We start from the raw sequence: 21,267 nt of genomic DNA on the forward strand, positions 1-21,267 counted from the left end.
AGCAGAGCCAGCCAGCCAGATGGAGATGTAAATTGTCAGCCTGGCAACCAGACATCTTCACTTCCTCGCAAAAGGCTGGTTGCCTGTTGCAAAACATGCCTGGCACCCGGCTAATTTCAAATGGTGGTCCTGAAGCTCCTTTTCTCGCTGTACCTATACCTGTGCCTATATGTTTGTACACCTCACATGAACTTGGGGCTTAAATTGTCGTCAGTTCCCACTGGGGACAGTGAAAATTTGTACCTATATTGGACCCTTCATTTCGCATCAAACACTGACTTTGTCAGTGCACGGACATGGAGGTATTCCAGTATTCCGTTCATTGAATAACATTTTTTATTGTGTTGTGCAAGAGTATTTGAATGCCAAGTTTCGTAGACATGCCATGGCGTATGCTTGCTTTTCTGGTGTTGATCACAAGTCTGTAAAGGCAACAAGACTCTGCATGCTGTACTGTAAGCCTACACTTTCTTGTAATAAAGCAGTATAATTGACGACTCTGCCACTTTCACCTCTTTGGGCTGGGGTGGAGTGCAAATTTCAGTCCTGAGGATAGAGCCCTAGTTAATTCATGAAGGCCTGAAGGCCTATAACCCTTAACCAGAGCCTTAACCCACTCTGCAGATCACCCCATACCCCAAAAGAGTAGAAGGGGGGTCCTCAAACTACAGCCCAAGGGCCGGATCCGGCCCACGAGGTTCCTAAACTCGGCCTGCCTTTTTGCTCAGAGTGGTGCTTACTCCCAAGGAAGCTGGCTTGAGACCAGATCCTTAAGCACGCCTATGGGAAGAAGTAGAGCCAGGGCTGCCTGCCGACCTGGGCTTCCTGGCTCTGGCTTCCTTGCTCGCTGAGGGGAGAAGAGGCGGGCAGGACCTGGCAGGGAGACGAGGCCGACCACTGGAGAAGCGCCCGCTTTCTCCCTGCTCCAGGTCTTTACCTCACAGAGATAAAGTGAGGGCCGCTGGCCTCAATAAGGCGGCAGTGACAGCGGTGGCAGTACTCGTCAGGCAGAGAAGGGCTAATCACCACTGCTCTCTTTGCAGCACTGCTGCTGAGGTTGCTGTTGCCACTGCCGCCGCTGCGCGCGGAGATACAGAGCAGGAAACTTGATCATGGCGGAGCTGAGGTCCCCAAAGCCCAAAAATGTCTGCCTGGGGGGAGGCCTCACAAGTTCTGCTGGGGGGGGGGGGAGAAAGAAAGGCAGGCCAGCAGGTGGGCATGGGAAAGAGAAGGAAAGGGAGGACATGGGCTGAGTGTGAAGAGGGGAGGAAGAAGGAAGGACGGGCTGAGGGAGAGCATTCTCACCCCTCTGCCCATCCTCCTCCGCTGCTGCTGCTGCTGCTTCTCTCCTGGCTGACTCCGGGGCAGTGGCGCTGCTGCTGCTGCTGCTGTCACCGCTGCCTTAGAAGCAGAAGAGCCACTTGGACCCGGGCAGCAGGGCCGGGAACCAGGTAAAGGTTGGCAGGCATCACAGAGGGAGAGGGAGAAGAAGGCAGAGGTGGAGTCTGAGGGGAAGAGAGACCGGTGGCCGGAGGGGGTTTCTTCCCCGCTCGGAGGAAGGAGGAACGAGGATATGCACGGCCGTCTCCATCTGGGGGGGAGGTGCCTGGGCAATATTGAGCCTGGTGCTGAGAGTTTTCAGCACCCTTTTTGGGAGGCAGCCGGGGCCGTGGGGTAGACGGGCCCAGAGCGGGGGCAGAGCTGGTCCTTTCACTCTTCCATGCAGGATGGCGGGATTGTTCCGAGAAGAACAGCCTCTCCGTGCCCCTAACCCCAATTAGTGAACCAGAACCATGTCCTGATTTATGTATGATAAACGTAGCCTAGTATCCACGCCTCGAGCCAGATCTGTTGTGCGTTTACTCTGCTGAGTAACGTGTGCTCAGACCCAGCAGCTTGAGTCGCAGGCACATGTCTGAGGATGACTGATTGATCTCTGCAGCGGCAAGGCTGAGAAGGGAGACGCTCCAGCTGGGGCCTGTCCAGTTGGCTTCCCATCCCTTGGTTCCAACAACTTATTCCTAACACACGTGCCGCTGCCCCGCCGTTATCTTTCCTGCGAGAAAACACCTTAAACTTCGGGTTCCTGGTGGTGTTTCGCCTCTTTCTCGTGCCCCGACCGCCGGTGCGGAAGTGCCTAGCTGGCCCGAGCAGAAGGGCGGAGAGGTGGGCAAGAGATGTTGATTAAAATCATTCTTCATTTTTAAAATTGTATTGTTTTTCCTGGTGTTTTTTTGGACTACAAAAAAATTTGTGGTATGCATAGGAATTCATTCATATTTTTTCCAAACTATAGTCCGGCCCCCAACAGTGTATAAGGGACAGTGAACGGGCTCAGTTAAAAAAGTTTGAGGACCCCTGGAGTAGAGACTCACCAGAAACACTGGCGTTATTGCCATTCGCTTGCATTGCTGCTAAGTGCAGAGGATTCTGGAGAGGTAGCACATTCTTCACATCCTCAGGCTCCTGAAACAGGAAAGCAAACTTTTCTCAGATCTCCCGCAGGCCTCAGGCCCGGTCTCAAGTAGTACATATTTATTAGTTGGCGATGGGCCATCAGTTGCACACAAAACCCGAAGGCACTGAAAGCATGAAAAAACTTCTCTTCCAAACTCCCGCAATACTAACAGAAAACACCAATTATCAAAGGGAAGTGTATTGCCACATATACTTGGGAGTTTGGCTATTTACCAGACAGAAGAATGAACAGGACAGCTGCCGTGTTAGAAAATGTTGGTTCCTTTCCCACTAGATCTACAAAGTAAGTTTGTTTTAAAATGCCTGAGAAAATAAAAGCGTCTTAATCTGGCGCCTTAAAAAACATTAACAATGCAGGTGCCAGAAAAACTTTCCTGGGAGTAGAGTCTGTATCTCAGAAGTCACCAAGTAAAAAAGCCCCCAGCCTCAAATTAAGACTACAGCTCTGCCTCTAGCCAATGAAACCAGTGGTTTTCTCGGGGGGGGGGTGTTAGAATTCCTGCTCCATGCTTGCAGTCATAGGATTACTGTCTTTTACATGATGGTATGTGTTTTTACTCCAGAGTGGGAAGTGACGGAGACAGGATGTTTGTGTTCCTGTGTTCCGTGAAGTGGGACTATTGTCCTTTGTTCTTTTTCTCTTTGCTGTCTGATGCTAGAGAGAGGGGGAGCCATGTTGCAGTGCTCTGTGTGTGTAAATAAAGTAGATTAGCCAAAATGCTGAGTTGCTGGGGTCTGTCACGCAAGATGCGCAAACTCTGCAGATCCCTAAGTGTTGGTTGGCATCGGGTACTCTGATGTTCAGGCTGAAGAAAACTTTTGAAGCTCCCAAAAGACCAGGAGGGAGGGAACATGCCAGTAGGGCATGTGTCTCTGCCAGGGTCCTACTCAAGTGTAGGCTGAACTCCTGACAACGGTTACGGGCCCAGGGATCGGGGCCACAGACTCAATGCCAGCAGAGGAAGAACGGGGGCTGTTTATGGAACCGGCAGCATGAAGCAAGCCTCTTCGGAGACAGACAGTGAGTAAAAAAGCCTATGCCTGAAAACTAAAGTAACGTAGGCAGGCTGGAATGTTTGGTGCAGCTGCCAAAGTAGCTCGTGCACGAAGAAGGCTTGATTTATAGTCGTCTGATAAGGACAGTAAAGGTTGTTTCAGCTTGGACTAAGCTGCGAAATGGACCTTTTGGAAGGGTAGAATCCCAAGTCCCTGAGTTACATGCCTGACGTGACAGGTCTTTGCCGAGAATGTAGCCCTGATTTATGTGCTACGAAGGGAGGAAATACCCCGATGCTTATGAAGCAGATTTGCGCAGCGGCAAGCTTTGTCAAAACAATAGCTGGATGTGAAGCATCAGCTATGGGGGAGCGGGAAATTTCCCCGGTGCTGCGTTGAAGTAGCAGGCATGAACTTTGAGAAGATAGAATCTTCTGATGCATTCCCTGTGTTGTTTGGGAATGTGGAGGAGCAGTGGTTTTGTTCCCGAAGCTGCAAAAGCAGTTTGATGCTGTGTCTGATGCCAACAGCTAGAGTGTGTGCTCGGCAGGAATTTCATCTGCGAAACACTTGGACGTTCCAAGATGGCGACGGACTATCGAAGATGCCGGCTGGACTTTGCTGTCTCAGATGCCCACATGATCTGGGAGGCATTGTTTCCTGAGGCCCAAAGTGTTGGGATTTCAGTTCCCACCAGCTGCGAGCAAGCAGCTACATTGTTGACATCATGTGATGTCCCTGAGTGTGAGACAGGAAGTCTCAGCCAGTTCTCAGTGTTCTCTGTGTAACCGGGTGGAGTTACTGGGAGTTGGTCTTCCGCTTCTGGATAGAAGCAGAGTCGGACTTCCGGGTTAGCGCCATCGGCGAATGGCGGCGAATGGCGGGACCCGCTAGAAATCCCAGGCGGAGGAAGCCTGGGAACGTGGGGTTCGGCAGGGCACCAGGAGCGCCTCCCCTACTCACGGGAAACCCCATTTCGGGGTTCCGGAGTGAAGTGGGGTAAGCGGCGCGGTGCTGCGAACTGATTGCTACTTTCACGGAGTGAAGCCGCACAGCCATTGCCGGAGAGCGCCGACTTTTTCCTGTGGACAATTGGATTTAAAACAAGTACCCGTGAGTAGAAACGGAAAATTGGATCAAGAAATACCCTAATTTGGCACTGAAGCGGGAAGGTTCAAACAGGAAGTCCGCCTTCCGCTTTTTGTACATAGACTGAAGCAAAAACCTTGTAAGCTAAAGTCTGGAAAGTCGTTAAAAAAGTCTAAATTTCCTTCATTTATAACTACTAAAACCCCCTTGGAAGCAGGAGAAAAGGGGGGGGGGAATCTTTGTTTAAGCCTGCAGGAGAGGAAGCGAAGAAAGATAAGCTTCCACCATCTCAAACCTGGGAATGGGGGGTCAGAGACAGAAATTGTTGGAGAGGTTCACTGACTGTGAATGGAATACTTTGACAGATAGCAAAAGAAGAGAAATAAACTGATTCCAATGTTGCCTTTTGCATTCTAAAGAAACAAAATATCTGAAAAATGAAAGTAATTTTCCTTTGTTGGACTTGCCTTAAAAAGATGGATACAAATAGAAATTGTCTCCTCTAGAGGGAGCTTGTTAAATTGTTGCTGCAGTCTACTTGAGGACTCTACAGCTGTGAGATTAAGATCGTGGGACCAGTCCTTTTGACCTCGAAAAAATGAGCTGGGAGGAAGTTTTGGTGCTTGCTTTATGCAAGACAAGTGCTTTGTTGGAACAGATGCATGAGAAGATGGATCTGATGAATAAGAAAACGGATTTGATGACTGTTGTGGTCAATAACTGTGGACAAACAGGGAATATTGCTACAGAAACCATTCAGGGACCAACTCAGGAACCTGTATTGATGGGGCAAGTGCAGAAGATAATGGAGGAAGTTGCGGTTGCACCTCAAATAATACAAATGGAGAGATCCGAGGCCCCGCAGGAGCATAAGCCGCTGTTTTTGAAGATTGAAGTTGGAGTGGGCCAGGGGGAGTCTGGAGCTGAGGAGGTTCTTAACTTCGGAGGGACTTTGAAATATGCTCTTAAATATTTTTTGGATTACATTGATGACTGTGGGGAGTGGGGCTGTGGGGAATGGGCGGGTTTGATGAAGGGAGATGGAGATAATCTTAGGCTGGAACTTCCCAGAGACCTACTCCTCAATGAGAAAGGAAAGAAATTAAGAAAGAGACCAACAAATGACAAGGAAAAGTGCAGGTATAAACAAGAAGATCTGCAGAAGGGACATGGAAGAGACTTAAGAGCCTCGGATACAAGATTACCGGGTTGATGGACTAGATGGAATGGACAGTAAGGACTGACATGACCCGAGACCAGGAAGAAGAGACGCTGGATGAAGATTGGAAGAAAATTTATAAAGAAAATTTTTTATTTAGGGAATTAGCCTAAAATTAATGAATATTAGGGGAAATGTTGGAATGAAACTATATGGCTTTAGTAGAAATGATATAAGGAGTTATGTATAATTGAGTATTAAGTTTCAAGCTCTAAGGTATTTTACGGTAAGATAAGGTTAAATAAATTAAGGTAATTTGAATAACAGAATATGGGGAAAGATGGAAAGGATTTGTTGAATTAATTAATAGGTTAAATTGTTAAGATAAATTATTCAATAAAAATTGAGAAAGATGGAAAGAATTTGCTTAAATAACTAATTAAACAAGAATACAAAAGGGGAGGTGTGAGGAGGTCAATGAAACAAGCAAATGGAAGTTAAAGATATGTAACATGGGATTTGTGTCTTTTTTTGTTCTTTTTTAATTTTTTTGCTGTATTGCTGTATTGGTTTTTATGCTTTGTTCCCTTTTCTTCTTCTTTTTTATGTATTGTAGTGTTGTTTCCTATTTTTTCTTTTTTTCTGTAATATTATTTTTTAAAAAAAGAAGCAGCAGCAGAGTCTTATGCTGTACTGCTCAGGCGAGCAGACATGATTTGTACAGTCTTAATAAAGTAGCAGTCGACTACGGACTGTTCTCTTTCTTCTGTGATGCGGTGCCAGGAGAAAGTGAGTGTGCTTCTCTCACAAGGGAGGAGTCGCTTATTAACAGTCTCTCTGGACCTAGGGAGAATTCCAGCCAGAGACTGACCACTGGAGAATGGCCCCAGAGTGCCTGGGAAGCTGGCAACCCTCCCGGGTGGGCGTTTTTCCTCCAGTCGTGTTTGGAGGCGTTTTGGAGGGAAGTTGCATTGTTTCCTGTTCGGGGGGGAGGACTCTCCAGAATGGAAGGGGAACTGACTGTGACGTCATCTGAACCATCACTGCAACCAGCAGGTGGCGCTGCTGTGGTCGAAGCAGTGGAAAGTTTGTACTGTGAGAAGTTTGGACGAGATTCCAAAAGCCCGGAAAGTTTGCAGCATTTGCAACATGAAGCAAGGCCAGAGATGCAGAGCTTCAGCGCAGAGGTGGTGACCAGGTGTTCCAGAGCAGAGGTGCAAGAATCTTTTGTGCTAGATTCTGAGGTGGAGGCACACCTTTGTGGAAGATGGAACTGGTTCACCACATGTACACCACAGAAGGATTTGATCCACCAGTCAAGTGGAGATTCCTTGAAGGCGCATAGCACCTGGACTGTGGAAATGAAAAGCTGTAATGTTGTGATGTCTAACTTGTTTTTCATTCCAGGTCGAGAAGTCCAGCTGATGCAACGCGGCTGATCTGTTTCAGACTCTTTCATCACCGCACTCACCTGATCTGGGATCGCAGGCTCTACTGTGCAAAATGGGAGCCTTAGCAATTGTCAGCTGGCAGCGGAAACAAACTAGGACTGCTTCAGGAAAATGCACGTGTTGAAAATGAGGACTGCTAGGCCCTAGTGGGCCGCCCCCTTGCCCGCTTGCAATTGGCCGAGTGGAGAGCCAGCCAATCAGGATTAAATAATAATAATAATACAGTTGTGCCTCAGCTCCCGAATGATCAAAACTAGGGAGTGTTCCGTTTTTTGAATGATTTTCAGAAGCCGAACGTCCGGCATGGCTGCCGATTAGCTGCAGGACGCTCCTGCAGCCAATCAGAAGCCATGCTTTGGTTTTTGAATGGTTCCAGGAGTTGAACGGACTCCCATAATGCATTCTGTTTGAAAACAAAGGTACGACTGTAATAAAATGGATTTTTTTGAGGGGGGGAAAGGTTCCAGAACTCTGCTCCTGAGAGTTCCTGCCAAAAAAAAAAGAGGCCTTGAATGAAACCATTATCAAACTTTCACATACCTCCGTTGGCCTAACACCAGTCATTCCCTGCCCGTCAGGAGTTAATACAGGAGGTGCTACCATAGCAGAGTTCCTCATGGATGCCATTTCATTGGCTGCAAAACACAGGAGCGGGGGAAGACATCAAAAACAAAGAAGAATTAAGAACAGCTTGGCTGAATCAAATCCAAGGCCCATCCGGAACAGTCTCCCGTCTCTCACAGTGGCCAACCAGGTGCCTCAATGGGAATCACCCAAACAAGACATGATCAATACAACCAACTGGTATAGTAATGGAAAGAAGAACGATGGTTTTCCCAGTATTCTCACTGCCCTCACCCATTTCACAACAAAAAGAATGCATTAATATTGTTAGATCAACTCGTATTTTCTTCCTGCCATCTGGGTAGTGTGGACAAATTTCTAAACAAATCTCATCCTATTCTAATGCATTTGATAAACCTGGCCTTCAGGTGGAATGGTTTCCTCTATCCCTTCATTCACCTGTCTTTTTCAGGTGTGGTTACCCTCACACATAGAGGGGAGAACCTTTTGGCCCCTCCCCCTCTATCATGTCCCCGTGGCCCCTGAAGCACAATCCAGTTGCTATAGTTTCAAGGACTGCCATTTATTCCAAACTGAAACATGTTGGGGTGGATTATTCAGAACATTCTATACCATACTGCCAGAAAAGGAAGAGCATCTCCAACTCCTTACCCATTGCAGACATGACATTCGGGCTGACCCCCGCGTAGAGCTGTCTTTGAGCGGCATCTGGCAGAGCCACCTCTGCCTCCAGGGAGTTTGTGCCTGGCACCTGATCAAAGCAACAAAGATGAGTCATTGGAAGCCTACAGATAAATGGCACCACGGTGGTGCCCTCTTGCATCCCCCCCCCCGTCAAAACGGAAAACGTTTTAATTTATGTGGCTGCCTTGTCTACTCCTTGTCGCTCATCCTCACAAGTAGACCCACTGAAATTAACGGGGAAGGTGACTACTGCAGTCAGTGGGTCTTCTTCAAGTATGACTCGAGTCTGGATTCAACCTGAATTCAGTTAACCTGGACTGTACATTTTAAATCTGCAAATTATTAACTAGTGCACCAAAGACTAATAAACACCTGGTTTTAATTAGTGGGGCTGTTTTACCACCACCACCACCACCAGGCTATTTTGGCTTACTCTTATTACTTCAAAAAGGAATGAACAGGAAATATTAAACACGGTCTTGATTCTTTCCAAAAGAAAGGTAGCTTTTGTTTACTAAACACTGACTACGGCAAGTCAAGTCTGGGGCATCACCGGTGCACAGATGACAGGATATACCGTATTTTTCACCCTATAGGACGCACTTTTTCCCCTCCAAAAATGAAGGGGAAATCTGGGTGCGTCCTATGAGGCGAATGCAGGCTTTTGCTGAAGCTTGGAGAGCGAGAGGGGTCGGTGCGCACCGACCCCTCTCGCTCTCCAGGCTTCGGGAACACATCCGCAGCCTAGGCAACCCTGCGGGAGTTCCCGCAGGGCTGTCTAGGCTGCGGATAGCAGCCTGCTTCCCGGAGCGCTGGGCGCCCTGAAAGCAGAGCGCCCAGCACTTCGGGAACATATCCGCAGCCTAGGCAGCCCTGTGGGAGGTCCCGCAGGGATGTCTAGGCTGCAGATAGTAGCCTGCTTCCTGGAGCGCCCTGAAAGCAGAGTGCCCGGCGCTTCAGGAACACATCCGCAGCCTAGGCAGTCCTGCGGGAGGCCCCCGCAGGGCCCCCCACGCTGCGGATAGCAGCCTGCTGCCCGGCGAGCGGGGCGCCCTGAAGCAGAGCGCCCCGCGTGCCGGGCAAACATCTGCAGCGTGGGGAGCCCTGCAGGAGTTCCCCGGAGGGCTCCCCACGCTGCGGATCGCAGCCTGCTGCCCGGCAGGCGGGGCACCCTGAAGCAGAGCACCCCACACACCGGACAGACATCCGCAGCGTGGGCAGCCCTGCAGGAGTTCCCCGCAGGGCTCCCCACGCTGCGGATAGCAGCCTGCTGCCCGGCGGGCGGGGTGCCCTGAAGCAGAGCACCCCTCGCACCGGGCAGACACGGGCCAGCCCCACAAGCTCGGGGGACAGCAGGGAGGCGCAGCGCCGCCATCCCGCTGTTCCTCGACCTGGTTCGGTTTCCCCAACCTGCTTTTGGGGGGGAAATAAAGGGAATTTCCCCCCCTTTATTTCCCCCCCAAAAAACTAGGTGCATCCTATGGGACGGAGCGTCCTATAGGACAAAAAATACGGTACTTAGAAAGTTGATGAGATAAATTATTTTTTTTTCTTAACGATGATCTGTTTGTAAACAGCTTTGAGGCTGTCCTTTTTCTTTAAAACTGAGCAGAATATAAATTTCATGAACTAAATAATAAATAAGAACAGGTTCTCCCTCCTGCAAGGGAGAAAAGGGAGCATGCCCCCACAAGAGGATCCTCACCATCAAGTTTCTGTCAGTATCAATATTAAAATGTAGCACTGTATCCCACTAAGCCTAATTATCCAGGGAGCACCTTCTTAAGCTTTTCAGCTGCCACCTCCCTCCACCTCCATTATTTTTTTAATTTGGACATTGTTGGCCAACAGCAGTAAGATCTGGATAAGTCTCATAGGCAAGACCTTGTTCTTCTGCCACTTAATTTAGGAGGATAGTATCAGTAGAGCCAACTGACTTCACTGGTTCTACTTTCTTAGTCCTCCAGACAAGTGTTGCCACGGGGATGGCGAAACCTGTGAGGGTCTCTGAATGTTGCTGGACTCAAACTCCCATCATCCCCAGCCCATTACCGTGCTGGCTGATGGGAGATGAAGTCCCAACATCTGGTGGGTTACAGGTTGTCCATTAGGGCTGAGCAATAGGTGGTTTTCAACATTGTGATATATCAGCAGCTAAATATTGTGAGGTACTGATATATCACGATGTCTGAAACTGCCTAGTCCTACCCTATAGCGCTCTGCTTGTGGGAGCTAGAGCGGTACAGGGGCTTGAAAAACTGAGGGGTGGGTAGCCACCTGCCCACCCCATAGCTGATCAAGCCCGGGGGGGGGGCGCGTTAACCTGTTCTGCTGAGGTGCGGACAGCTGCGCATGTGCCCCTCAGCAGAGTAGTTTAAACAAGCTGCCCCTTGCCTTCGGCTCGCGGAGACAGGGGGCTTGATCAGCTGTGAAGCAGGCTTCCTTAAACAACCTGTCTCTCAGCTGATCAAGGCCATTTTGAGCTGGCAATGCATTGTGATTCCCTAGGGCGAGGTGTGCTGTGCTGGTGGCGGCCGAGGAGTCGCAATGTATTGACAGCTCAAAAAGCCTGAAACGAGTATCACAGCCTGAATGTCATGGGAACCCTCCTGATGCTACACTCCTATCACCCCTGGCCATCGGCCACATTGGCTACTGCCCCTCCCCCAAAAACAGTGGTATCTACTTCCCACTGCCGTTTAAGGTAGGTGCAAGGAGAGTGAGAGAGGGGCAAGCCAAAGACCAGTGATCTAGAAGAAGCCATTTCCCTCCAAGTTGCTTAATACAAATCAAAATCAAACCAAGTATTTCTTTATGCAAGCTCTGATTGCAGGTTTAAAAATCTGTCTGAAACATATATGTAAGTACCGGAGCACCAAGCCTGCTTCAGCTGGCCTGTCTCCTCACTCCCACACAACCATCTACCACAAACAGCCATATTGGGAGGCTTCTGGTGTTGCCTGTAAGTCACCTTGAAATAATATGCAAATTGACAGGCAGGGGGTTAACAAGTGGCAAATGTGTAGTAGCACAGCACAGGCCATGTTCTTCTGGACACTCCCCACCCGCTGGGCACTCAAGGAATATTAAATACTCATCTCTCACCTGCCTGACCCATGCCCTGGCAGAGCGGCGCCCCATCAGGAAATCCTCTGCCAAAGCCACCATCTCAATACAGTCTTCTGGCCCACACTCCTTCACCCAGCTCTGGACTTCAGGTGGCAACATGGCCAGGAGCTGTTCCTGGATTATCAGCTCCAGGATCTGATCCTTCGTGTACTTGTCCGGCTTCAACCATTGGCGACAGAGTTCTTTCAGCTGGTTGTAAATTCTTCGCGGCCCTTCCAGCTCCTGGTAGCGGCACTGTCGGAAGTGCTGGCGCTTAGACTCCCTGCGGATGGCGTCTGCTCGAAGGAGGGCGATCTTCACCTTCAGGAAGTCAGTCCTGTCCCTGGGATCCAGCTGGCAAAAGAACTGCTCCACGCCACCTCTCAGCGCCGGAAGGAGGCGGCCCACCCACTCTTCTCGCGGCCACCGGCAGGCTTCGGCAACTTGCTCAAAGGCGGAGAGGAATGTCCTGGCGTCGTCCCATGGCACCTGCTCTGTGGGCAATGAATTTGCCCTTCCCGCATGAGGCGGCTGCAGTGCATTCAGGAATTCTTGCCACTGAGCTTCCTGTTGCTGGGGCAGCCCAGTTTCAGGCGGCTGAGAAGCAGGCCTTTGGGGCCCTTTAAAGTACATAACCTGTACAATTTGGGGGACTTTGCCCGAGCCGTCCGAAGCTTTCTCCATATCTGCTCTTCACTTTTAGGAAACCCAAATCTCACAGCTATGTGCCTGCTGACAGCTTGAGATATTGTCCTGGTCTTGGGCTGCCTGCCCCACCTGGCAAACGATATTAAAAGGTTGGTCCTGCCAATATTTCAATAGCAACTTCCAGGGTACTCAACAATTGGTCTGTTCTTCAAAACCATCATCTAAAGAAGAGGCCAGAGGGGAGGAGGAAGTGTTTCTGGAAGTGGAATTCCTACCTGCATGAAAGAAAAAGAATTTTTTATTTTTATTATTTATTTCAGCAGCACATGTTATGGTGTTGTCTGGATGTTGTTGAAGTACTTCTCCCTGCTAAGGAATGTGAAAAAAGGATTAATTCTCCCCAAGTTGGCAGAAATAGTTTCCCCCTCCCATAGTACAGCTGCAGGCATCTGGTTTTGTTTTATGTAGATGACATTGTGTTTTTATTCACAAGCCGATCAGAATGCTGAATCTGAAAAAGTAAAGATGAAAGCAATGAAAGCTTTTGTCTGAATTAAAAGGCAAGATCCAATCGTTAGAAGCACTGAACGTGGCATATTGTAAATTGTTAAAACTCCTATGGTAACTGATTTTCAGAAAAATGTTGAAAGCAAAGCTTTTCAACAGCCTGAAAGGTACAGATGCACAATTAGTTCACTGTGCACTTTGAGTAATATTTCAAGAACTGATATAAGCAGTGCAGTAGGAATATTTAGAAGAAAGATTGCCCTACTGAAAAAGACTGGTGTGCAGTCAAAAAAAAAAAAATCAGATACACAAGCAGCACAGTCGACCACAATTTAAAAGTCTCAACACAAGGTTCTGATGAGCTGGAAGTTTTCACTGATGCAGATTGGGGGTCTGATCTTAGTGACAAAAAGTCCACATCAGGCATAGTGATCATGTGTAATCAATCATAGATTGGTTTAGCAAGAAGCAGAATCTGGCAGAAATCTGTAGCACTCAAGTGCATAAGTCTGTCCCCTGCGTGTCATGTGGTAACTTGCTTTAAAAGCTTGTTACGTGGCATAGGCATGCAAGTGCAAAATGCTATAAAAGTGTACAATTAGGCATGTATTAGCTTTGCAGAGATGCACAAGAGAACAAAACATATTGACATTAAGTTTAAACGTGTATATGATTCAGCAAAGTGAAATTGAACTGGTGTACTGTGCTACTGAATTAAGTGTCTGCAGTCATATGGACAAAACCGCTAAAAATAGAAGTTTGTACAAAGCTTTCACAGAAATTAGGACTCTGCTGGAATAAGGTTAAATTTAACATATAATGGTATTTAGCGAACTTATAGATTGCATTTTGTCTTATATGTGCAATATGGATGACTTCCTGTAATGTGTAGGAGGCGATAATCAGTCAATAGTTTAAAACCTTCTGTCTGTTTGGCTGAGAAGATTTATTGCCTTTTAAACAGGCACAGAACAATTCGTCACACCAGGAAAAAGCTTCCCTTGCACAATTCCTCTTTGTTTGCTCTTGGCTTTCCCTGGCAATTGTAGGAAGACAAGAGCAGCCATTTTGTTTTCTCTTTTTCACTGGCTCTGCTCTGATGCTTTTTGCACATTTCTTTTTCGTCCAGTGGCTGAAACCTTCACAGCTGCTGAATGTTTGCACCCTCAGCGGCTTTGAAAGCAGATTCAATAATTCACCTTATTTATCTAAAACACATTTATAAGCCACTTAGTATTTTTTTTTATTAAAAAGAATCCTAAAACCCAAGTACAAAAAAGCCAGAATCATAAAAACAGCATTCTAGAAACAAATAAACGCAGGATGAAGAGAGAAATACAGTAATATGTCAGGGAAAGCCTAAGCAAAAAGATATGTCTTTGCAAGTACAGGGGACCCTCATAATCCTCGGGTTGTGAACGCAGCAACCCCAGAAGTGTATATTTCCGGGTTTCACCACACATGCGTGCGCAGAAGCACTCAATCGTGTCGTGCGTGCGCACAGAAGGGCACCTCCAGTTACAAAGTTTTCAGGATGCAGCCAGGCCTCCAGAACGGATCCCGTTCGAAACCGGAGGTACCACTGTAATCTGAAGCAACCGATAGTTGCTGTTTCACATACAGCAAAGTTAAGGGCATTCTGCATTGCCAGGGAAAAGGCAAAGAAATGGGTCACTGATTAAAAAAAACAGCCTCAGTGCTGTGAGATGGGGAGAATCTGAGGGAGGCTTGTTTTGCCACTGCAGGGACTCCACGTTTGTTGATGTATTGCTTTGGAGTTTAGCCGGTTCTTCAAAAATATTCCACCTTAGCCACGAGGTTTCCTTCTGCACTAACAACGAAGGGTGCTATCCCCCTCACCAAACCACAATGCCTTTTGTAGTACACCTCCACTAATTTACCTCTATCCTATTAAAAGCTTTACCCAAAACACTATTCCTGTTGGGCCAGCTGTTGGCCAAGAATGAAAGAGGGTCATGGAGAACCAGAGCTGAGGAAAACAAGTCAGTTAGGAAAACAGGCCTCAATGCCACCATTTCCATTTTGAGATGGAAGTTATTGCAACTTCAAGATCTCCAACAACTATTTACAGTGGTGCCTCGCAAGACGAAATTAATCCGTTCCGCGAGTCTCTTCATCTAGCGGTTTTTTCGTCTTGCGAAGCAACCCTATTAGCGGCTTAGTGGATTAGCGCTATTAGCGGTTTAGCGGCTATTAAAGGCTTAGCGGCTATTAGCGGTTTAGCGGCTATTAAAGGCTTAGCGGATTAGCGGCTAAAAGGCTATTAGCGGCTTAGAAAAAGGGGGGAAGCGGGGAAAATCGGAACACTCGCAAGACGTTTTCGTCTTGCGAAGCAAGCCCATAGGGAAAATCGTCTTGCGAAGCAGCTCAAAAACAGAAAACCCTTTCGTCTAGCGGGTTTTCCGTCTTGCGAGGCATTCGTCTTGCGGGGCACCACTGTATTTCCAAGCCTGTTAATACACCATAGCCTGAAAAGGTTTGAAATCCAAATGCTCCCAGGTAACAATTTTAAGTGACACATATGAACACAACAGGAAACATTTGGAAATCTGTTTATTCCACATTTTCCTGTCAGTTATCAGCAAAAAAAAAAAACAACAACAACAACAAAACACTTGGAAACAGTCCTAGTTCCTTTCTTAAAAACAAGCCCACAACCCCCCTTTTAATTAAAAAAATGAAGCGGTGTTTGTGAATTGTGTGAGGTAAATCTATTTCACAGTCAAAGTCTGGGAAAGGGAGGCCTGTTCTGTGGAACAGGATTCCTGTCAAGATGAGACACGCACTCGCTATCGCTATCTGTACTTTCCAGAAAAAATCTGTCAGGAAAATCCGAAGTGTTTCCTCATGGAACACTTGCTTTAAGGTTCCAAGATGTTTAGAGCACAAGTGGGCATAAAAGGGGGGAAGTAAAGAAAAAAGAAAAAATGTAATGGGGGGAAATGTCATGGGATTTTTTAAAAAAAGTAATCAGATGAATCATTCCCAACAATGTCGCTGCAGGCTTCTTGTGACTGCCTTATCAGTATTGCCGGGAAGAACTGGCATGTAGATAAGGAGCTCAAGTTACAGCATTCCGTATGGGATAGCACAGAGTATGGAGTAGTGTGGAAAACTGAAGACTTTGTAAAGAGTTGCAGGAAAGCAGCTTTGAAAGCAGCTGATCTCAGGACTTGTGGACTCTGTCAGGGCAAGGACTTTGAAGCAAGGAACCTGCTCTGGGCTCAGAGAAAGAATATGACTTGCAAGATCTATAGTGTGTTGGTCTTGGCCTAATAAAAGCAACTCTGCTAAACAGCTGTTTCCTGTGGAGAATTTAACCACTGAGCTTTTGTGGTGCTCACACCCAACACCCAACATATTGGAATAGATGAGCATGAAAAGGAGCTAATTTCCCAATGAGCGAGGAAATCACCAGTGCAAGGACAAATGAGCCGGTTTCTGTGGTAATGTCACAGAACTCAAGCTACATTTGTGTGATTAATGTGTGTCAGTTGTGCTTTTGGAGTCTTGGAATTAGAGCAATGGGGAAACTCTCTATGTAGATGTGTCTGAACTAGACTGAAAGCTGGAACTTATTGTTTTTACATTGTACAACTTTGTCCAGAGTTGTTTGCTGTACAGTCATACCTCGAGCTGAATGCGCTTCGGGTTGAGCACGTTCGAGTTGCGCGTTCGAGGAGCACATTACTTCTGGGTTCCGCCGCTCGTGCATGCGCAGACGCTCAAAATGACATCACACGCACACACTGTAGTGGAGAAACGCGACCCGCGCACGAACAGACGCATCCTGCGTTCCATTCCAGATACAAACGGGGCTCCAGAATGGATCCCGTTCGCATCCCAAGGTACCACTGTATCTGTTACTTCATCAGCTGTAAAAGCATATGGACCTTACTGACCCTGCTTTCTGTGTAGTTTTTTGCTGCATGCAAGAGCAAGACCAAGATCCACACTACTGCGCTCTCGCTCTGTGTGTGGGATACCAGATTCCCAACAGGTTATGGGCCCAGAGGTTAGTTGTAGGTCAAAAGATTGGAATGGTCTTCAAAAACTGAGTTACCGTATTTTTCTCTCTATAACACGCAGATTTTTTCTCCTAAAAAGGAAGGGGAAATGTCTGTGCGTGTTATTGAGCGAATGTGTGGTCCCTGGAGCCGAAAAATCAGGCAAAAATCAAATCGCGCAGTCACGGAGAAGGGAAACCTGAAAAGAGGAAACTGCTGCTTTCCTGCATTCTGCCTCAGGGTCTTACTGCCCACCCTTTTCTGTTTCGTTGCTGTGTTTGCTCAAACAGAACAAAGAGCAGGGAAAGCCCCTCCCCTCCAGGCAAGCAGAGGGGAAAGCAGAGTGTCGTTCCTCTCTGTGCTCCGGTGCTGCTGAAAACATGCAGGTGGGAGAGAGAGAGAGAGAGAGCTGGCTGGCTTGGGTGCTTGGGTGGGGCGAAACTTTTGTCTTCCTTTCCTCCCTCCCGTTATAGCCCTCTCCTGCATTCTTAGCCAGCTGCTTCTCTGCACACCCCTCTCGGGCTCCTTGTCCCTTCTGTGTTTTTCCTTCCCTCCCCACTTAAAATGTGGTTACAAAGCACGGATCCACATGGATCCTCAGGATCTTTGCATTGGGTCACCCCAAATTCACCATCAGAGCACATAGCATGTCCATGGCTACAGCCTGCCCCCCAAAAATCACACAACCACTGTTGCCTGGGGCTGCAATGGTGCAAAAATGTGGTTAAAAAGCATGGATCCACATGGATCCTCAGGATTTTTGCATTGGGTCACCCCAAATTCACCATCAGATCACATGTCTGTGGCCACAGCATGAAGCACAAAAATGATACATCCACTGTTTCATTCAGAATGTTTTTTCCCTTGTTTTCCTCCTCTAAAAACGATGTGTGTGTTATGATCAGGTGCGTGTTATAGAGCAAAAAATACGGTATTTACAAGGATCTCTATATAGTGGTACCTCAGGTTAAGTACTTAATTCGTTCCGCACATCCATTCTTAACCTGAAACTGTTCTTAACCTGAAGTATCACTTTAGCTAATGGGGCCTCCTGCTGCTGCCGCGCCGCCAGAGCACAATTTCTGTTCTCATCCTGAAGCAAAGTTCTTAACCCGAGGTACTATTTCTGGGTTAGCAGAGTCTGTAACCTGAGCGAGTTTTAACCCTTCGAATAAAACTCGCTGAAAACCAACAGGCTACTATTCTAAGAGCTTATGCACCAACACTGGATACTGATAAAAGACATTACAGAAAAAAATTACTCTCAGCTGGGGAGCTTAACAATATCCGAGGTGACCCTTCCTAACTTCCAAAATGCTTTTTGACCTTCTAAGGCAGAGGTCGTCAAACTAAGGCCCGCGAGCTGGATATGGCCCATCGGGCTCATTCATTCAGCTCGCGAACCTTGCGGACCCTGCCGCCCGCTCAGTCAGTCCCTGCGCTAAACAGGCACAGCGCAGAGGCCTTGCCACATTGAGACTGACTTCCGTGACGCAGCACGGCACAACTTCTGATTGGCTGCAGGAAGCTCTTGCAGCCAGTCAAAAGCCACGGATGCCTCTGGGCGGGCAGCGCCACTGGCACGGCTTCTGATTGGCTGCAGGAAGCTCCTGCAGCCAATCAGAAGCCATGGGTGCCTCTGGGCGCCACTCCTTCCTTCCCACTGAAGAAGCCGAGCAGAAGAAAGCGGTGGCAGTGTGGAGGCTGCCCAGGCCAGCGGCACCTGGGTGCCACCCCTTCCTTCCCGCTGAGGTGGCCGAGCAGGAAGGAAGCGGCAGCGGCGCGGAGGCTGCTTCCGCCACCCAGACCAGTGGCATCTGGGTACGACCCCTTCCTTCCCGCTAAGGTGGCCAAGCAGGAGGAAGCGGCCAAGCGGGAAGGAAGCCGCTGCAGTGTGGAGGCTGCCTACACTACCCAGGCCAGCGGCATGGGCTCTGTGCCCCGCCAAGACAGAGGATGCCAACGCTGCCAAAGACGAGGCAGCATCAGCGGCGTGAGTGGCATAGGCGGGGAGGCTTTCAGGAGGGGGGATGCTTTCAGGACGCCCCTCCTGAAAAGGTTTGCTGACCCGTTCTAGGGGGACAGTGGACATGATTTTAAGTGCTCGACAGCAGAAAACCAGCTCGAGCTCTGTGAGTGCAGCTTTCTCCCAACTGAAGTGCAGAGTGTTTTAGAACCAGGACATTCACAGGGAAACCAAAATGCCTTTTACAAAGCTATTGTACAGTGGTACCTCAGTTTTTGAACAGCTTAGTTCACGAACTACTTGTCTTACTCAGCGCTGGCCACTGGCAACACCCGGAAGCAGAGAAGGGGGTCGTGGATGCTGCATCTCGGCACGGCCTTTCTTCGCTCAGCGCCAGCCGTAGCAGTGAAATCTGTCAGCAGAGAAAGGGTTTGTGGATGCTACAGCCACGGTGGCAGCAGAGGGACCCAGCGCCGGGGAGCAGCAGTGACATCCCTTGTCTGCTCAGCACAGCCTTCCCTCGCTCAGCGCCAGCCACAGCAGAAAATCCCCTTTCTCCGCTGCCGTGGCTGGCTCTAAGCGAGGGAAGGCTGTGCCAAGTTGCCACACCCTGGTGCTGGGTCCCTCTGCTGCCGCCGTGACTGCAGCATCCAAGACCCCCTTCTCCGCTGACAGATTCCGCTGCCGTGGCTGGAGCTTAGCGAAGAAAGGCTGTGCCAAGCTGCCACTCCCTGGCACTGGGTCCCTCTGCCGCACCGTGGCTGCAGCATCCAGAACCCCTTTCTTTGCTTCTAGGTGTCATCAGTGGCCGGCGCTGAGCGAGGGAAGGCCTTGCCACTGCAGCAACCACCCCCTCCTCTGGTACCAGGTGTCGCCCGCAGCCGCCACTCCAGGCCCCAGAGCAACGCCAAGCAACTCGGCCCCAGAAGTGAATACCACAGTATCCCCTCACAGGGCGCGGGACGGCCAGCCCTGAAGAAGGGGCTGGGGGGGGAGGGATCCAGAAAGGCTGGTCTGGGGGGCGGGGAGAGAAACCAACTGGCTCCTCAGAGAACTTGTCTCCCTTTCCTTTCCCATTTGAACTCCCCCTTCACACACCCCGCTCACTCATCCCTCCAATGGCAATAGGGAAATCACTCCCATTTTTTTATATTGAGTAGCAGATTGAAGTCTGGTCTACTGCTTTCATTTTATGGATCAATGGTCTCATTAGATAGCAAGATTCATGTTAAATTGCTATTTTAGGGGTTGTTTTTAATTGCCTATAACGGATTAATCCATTTTGCGTTACTTTATATGGCAAAGTGCGCCTTGGTTTTGGAACGCTTTGGTTTTGGAACAGACTTCCAGAACAGATTAAGTTTGAGAGCCAGGGTACCACTGTACTACAGCAGAACCTTGGTTCCCGAACGGCTCCATTGTTGTAAATTTTGGTTCCCAAATGGGAAGCCGCACCTCAGTTTTCAAACTTTTCGGAAGCCGAACGGGCTTCCGGAATGGATTTTGTTTAAGAACCAAGGTACCACTGTACCAACCGTACTGTATGCTTGTGAAACATGGACCAGTTATAAACACCATCTCCAACTCCTGAAAAGATTCCATCAGTGGTGTCGCCGAAAAATTTTACACATCACTTTGAAAGACAAGCGAACTAATGCCAGTGTACAGTCATACCTCAGGTTGAAGTAGCTTCAGGTTAAGCATTTTCAGGTTGCACTCCCAGGCAACCTGGAAGTAACGGAGCGCGTTACTTCCAGGTTGTGGCGCTCGTGCATCCACTCAAAATAACGTCACGCGCATGCGGAAGCGGTGAATCGCAACCCGCAGACACGGGTTGTGTTCGCTTCAGGATGCGAACGGGGCTCCGGAACGGATCCCGTTTGCATCCAGAGGTACCACTGTATTGGAAGAAGCAAAGATCACCAGTGTCGAAGCAATGATTCTTCCACATCACCTTTGTTGGACTGGTCATGTTGTGTGGATGCCTGATTATCGTCTTCCAAAACTACTCTATTCCCAACTCAAAAATGGAAAGCGAAATGCTGGTGGTAAAAACAAGAGGTTTAAAGACTATTTCAAGGCCAATCTTTAAAAATGCAGTATAAAGACCAACAACTTGGAAACACTGGCCTGCGAGCGCTTCAATTGTAGAAGAGCCTTTTAGCAAAGGTGTCAGTTACTTGAATTCAGGACAAAAGGGAGAAACATGCTAAGAGAAAGGCACACTTAGCAAACCCTCACCATGACCAACTCCAGCCCGGAAGGGGGGGCTGCTAGGGGCACTTTGGAAGACAGCTGACAATACCATCTCTCCGGCTCACACGAGGTAATTAAGAAGCTAATGATGGGAGTAAATTAGCCTCCCGAATTTTCCCAGGGGATGGGAAAATGCTGCCTCGTCCGCGGTTGCCAATAAATCACCCCCGAGTTCGAAATAAGGAGGGGGGCACTGGACGGAAAGCCCTCGAGTTTTTGGATCTCCCGGACACTACTTCTAAGTGCGATCCTAGTTGCATTGCTCAAGATAAATAATTGGAGAAGAGTAAATGCACATGTTTCGAGTGAAGG

The 21,267-nt window shown here is 48.5% G+C and overlaps 1 protein-coding gene and 1 long non-coding RNA gene across 4 annotated transcripts in view; one reads left to right on the top strand and one right to left on the bottom strand.

The window, feature by feature from the left end:
- LOC310701062 (uncharacterized protein) overlaps positions 1-21,267 on the bottom strand; it is a 49,275-nt gene that overhangs the window by 19,042 nt on the left and 8,966 nt on the right. For 2 of the 3 annotated variants that reach the window (XM_083491187.1, XM_083491189.1), the window contains exons 2-5: positions 11,548-12,473; positions 8,410-8,509; positions 7,714-7,808; positions 2,376-2,466 (exon numbers count right to left, since the gene is read on the bottom strand). In XM_083491187.1, the coding sequence (XP_083347313.1) occupies positions 2,376-2,466; positions 7,714-7,808; positions 8,410-8,509; positions 11,548-12,234 (973 nt within the window). In that variant the 5' untranslated portion in view covers positions 12,235-12,473. Of the gene's footprint in view, positions 1-2,375; positions 2,467-7,713; positions 7,809-8,409; positions 8,510-11,547; positions 14,788-15,160; positions 15,210-21,267 lie in introns of those variants that run through there. The other variant, XM_083491188.1, reaches the window with a different exon arrangement.
- Positions 3,470-8,579, top strand: LOC310702262. Its single transcript, XR_014523414.1, has 2 exons — positions 3,470-4,324; positions 6,399-8,579. It is a non-coding gene; the product is annotated as an uncharacterized lncRNA (long non-coding RNA).

This window comes from Podarcis liolepis, assembly GCF_965112155.1.
Source record: "Podarcis liolepis genome assembly, chromosome: 2".
NCBI lineage: Eukaryota > Metazoa > Chordata > Lepidosauria > Squamata > Lacertidae > Podarcis > Podarcis liolepis.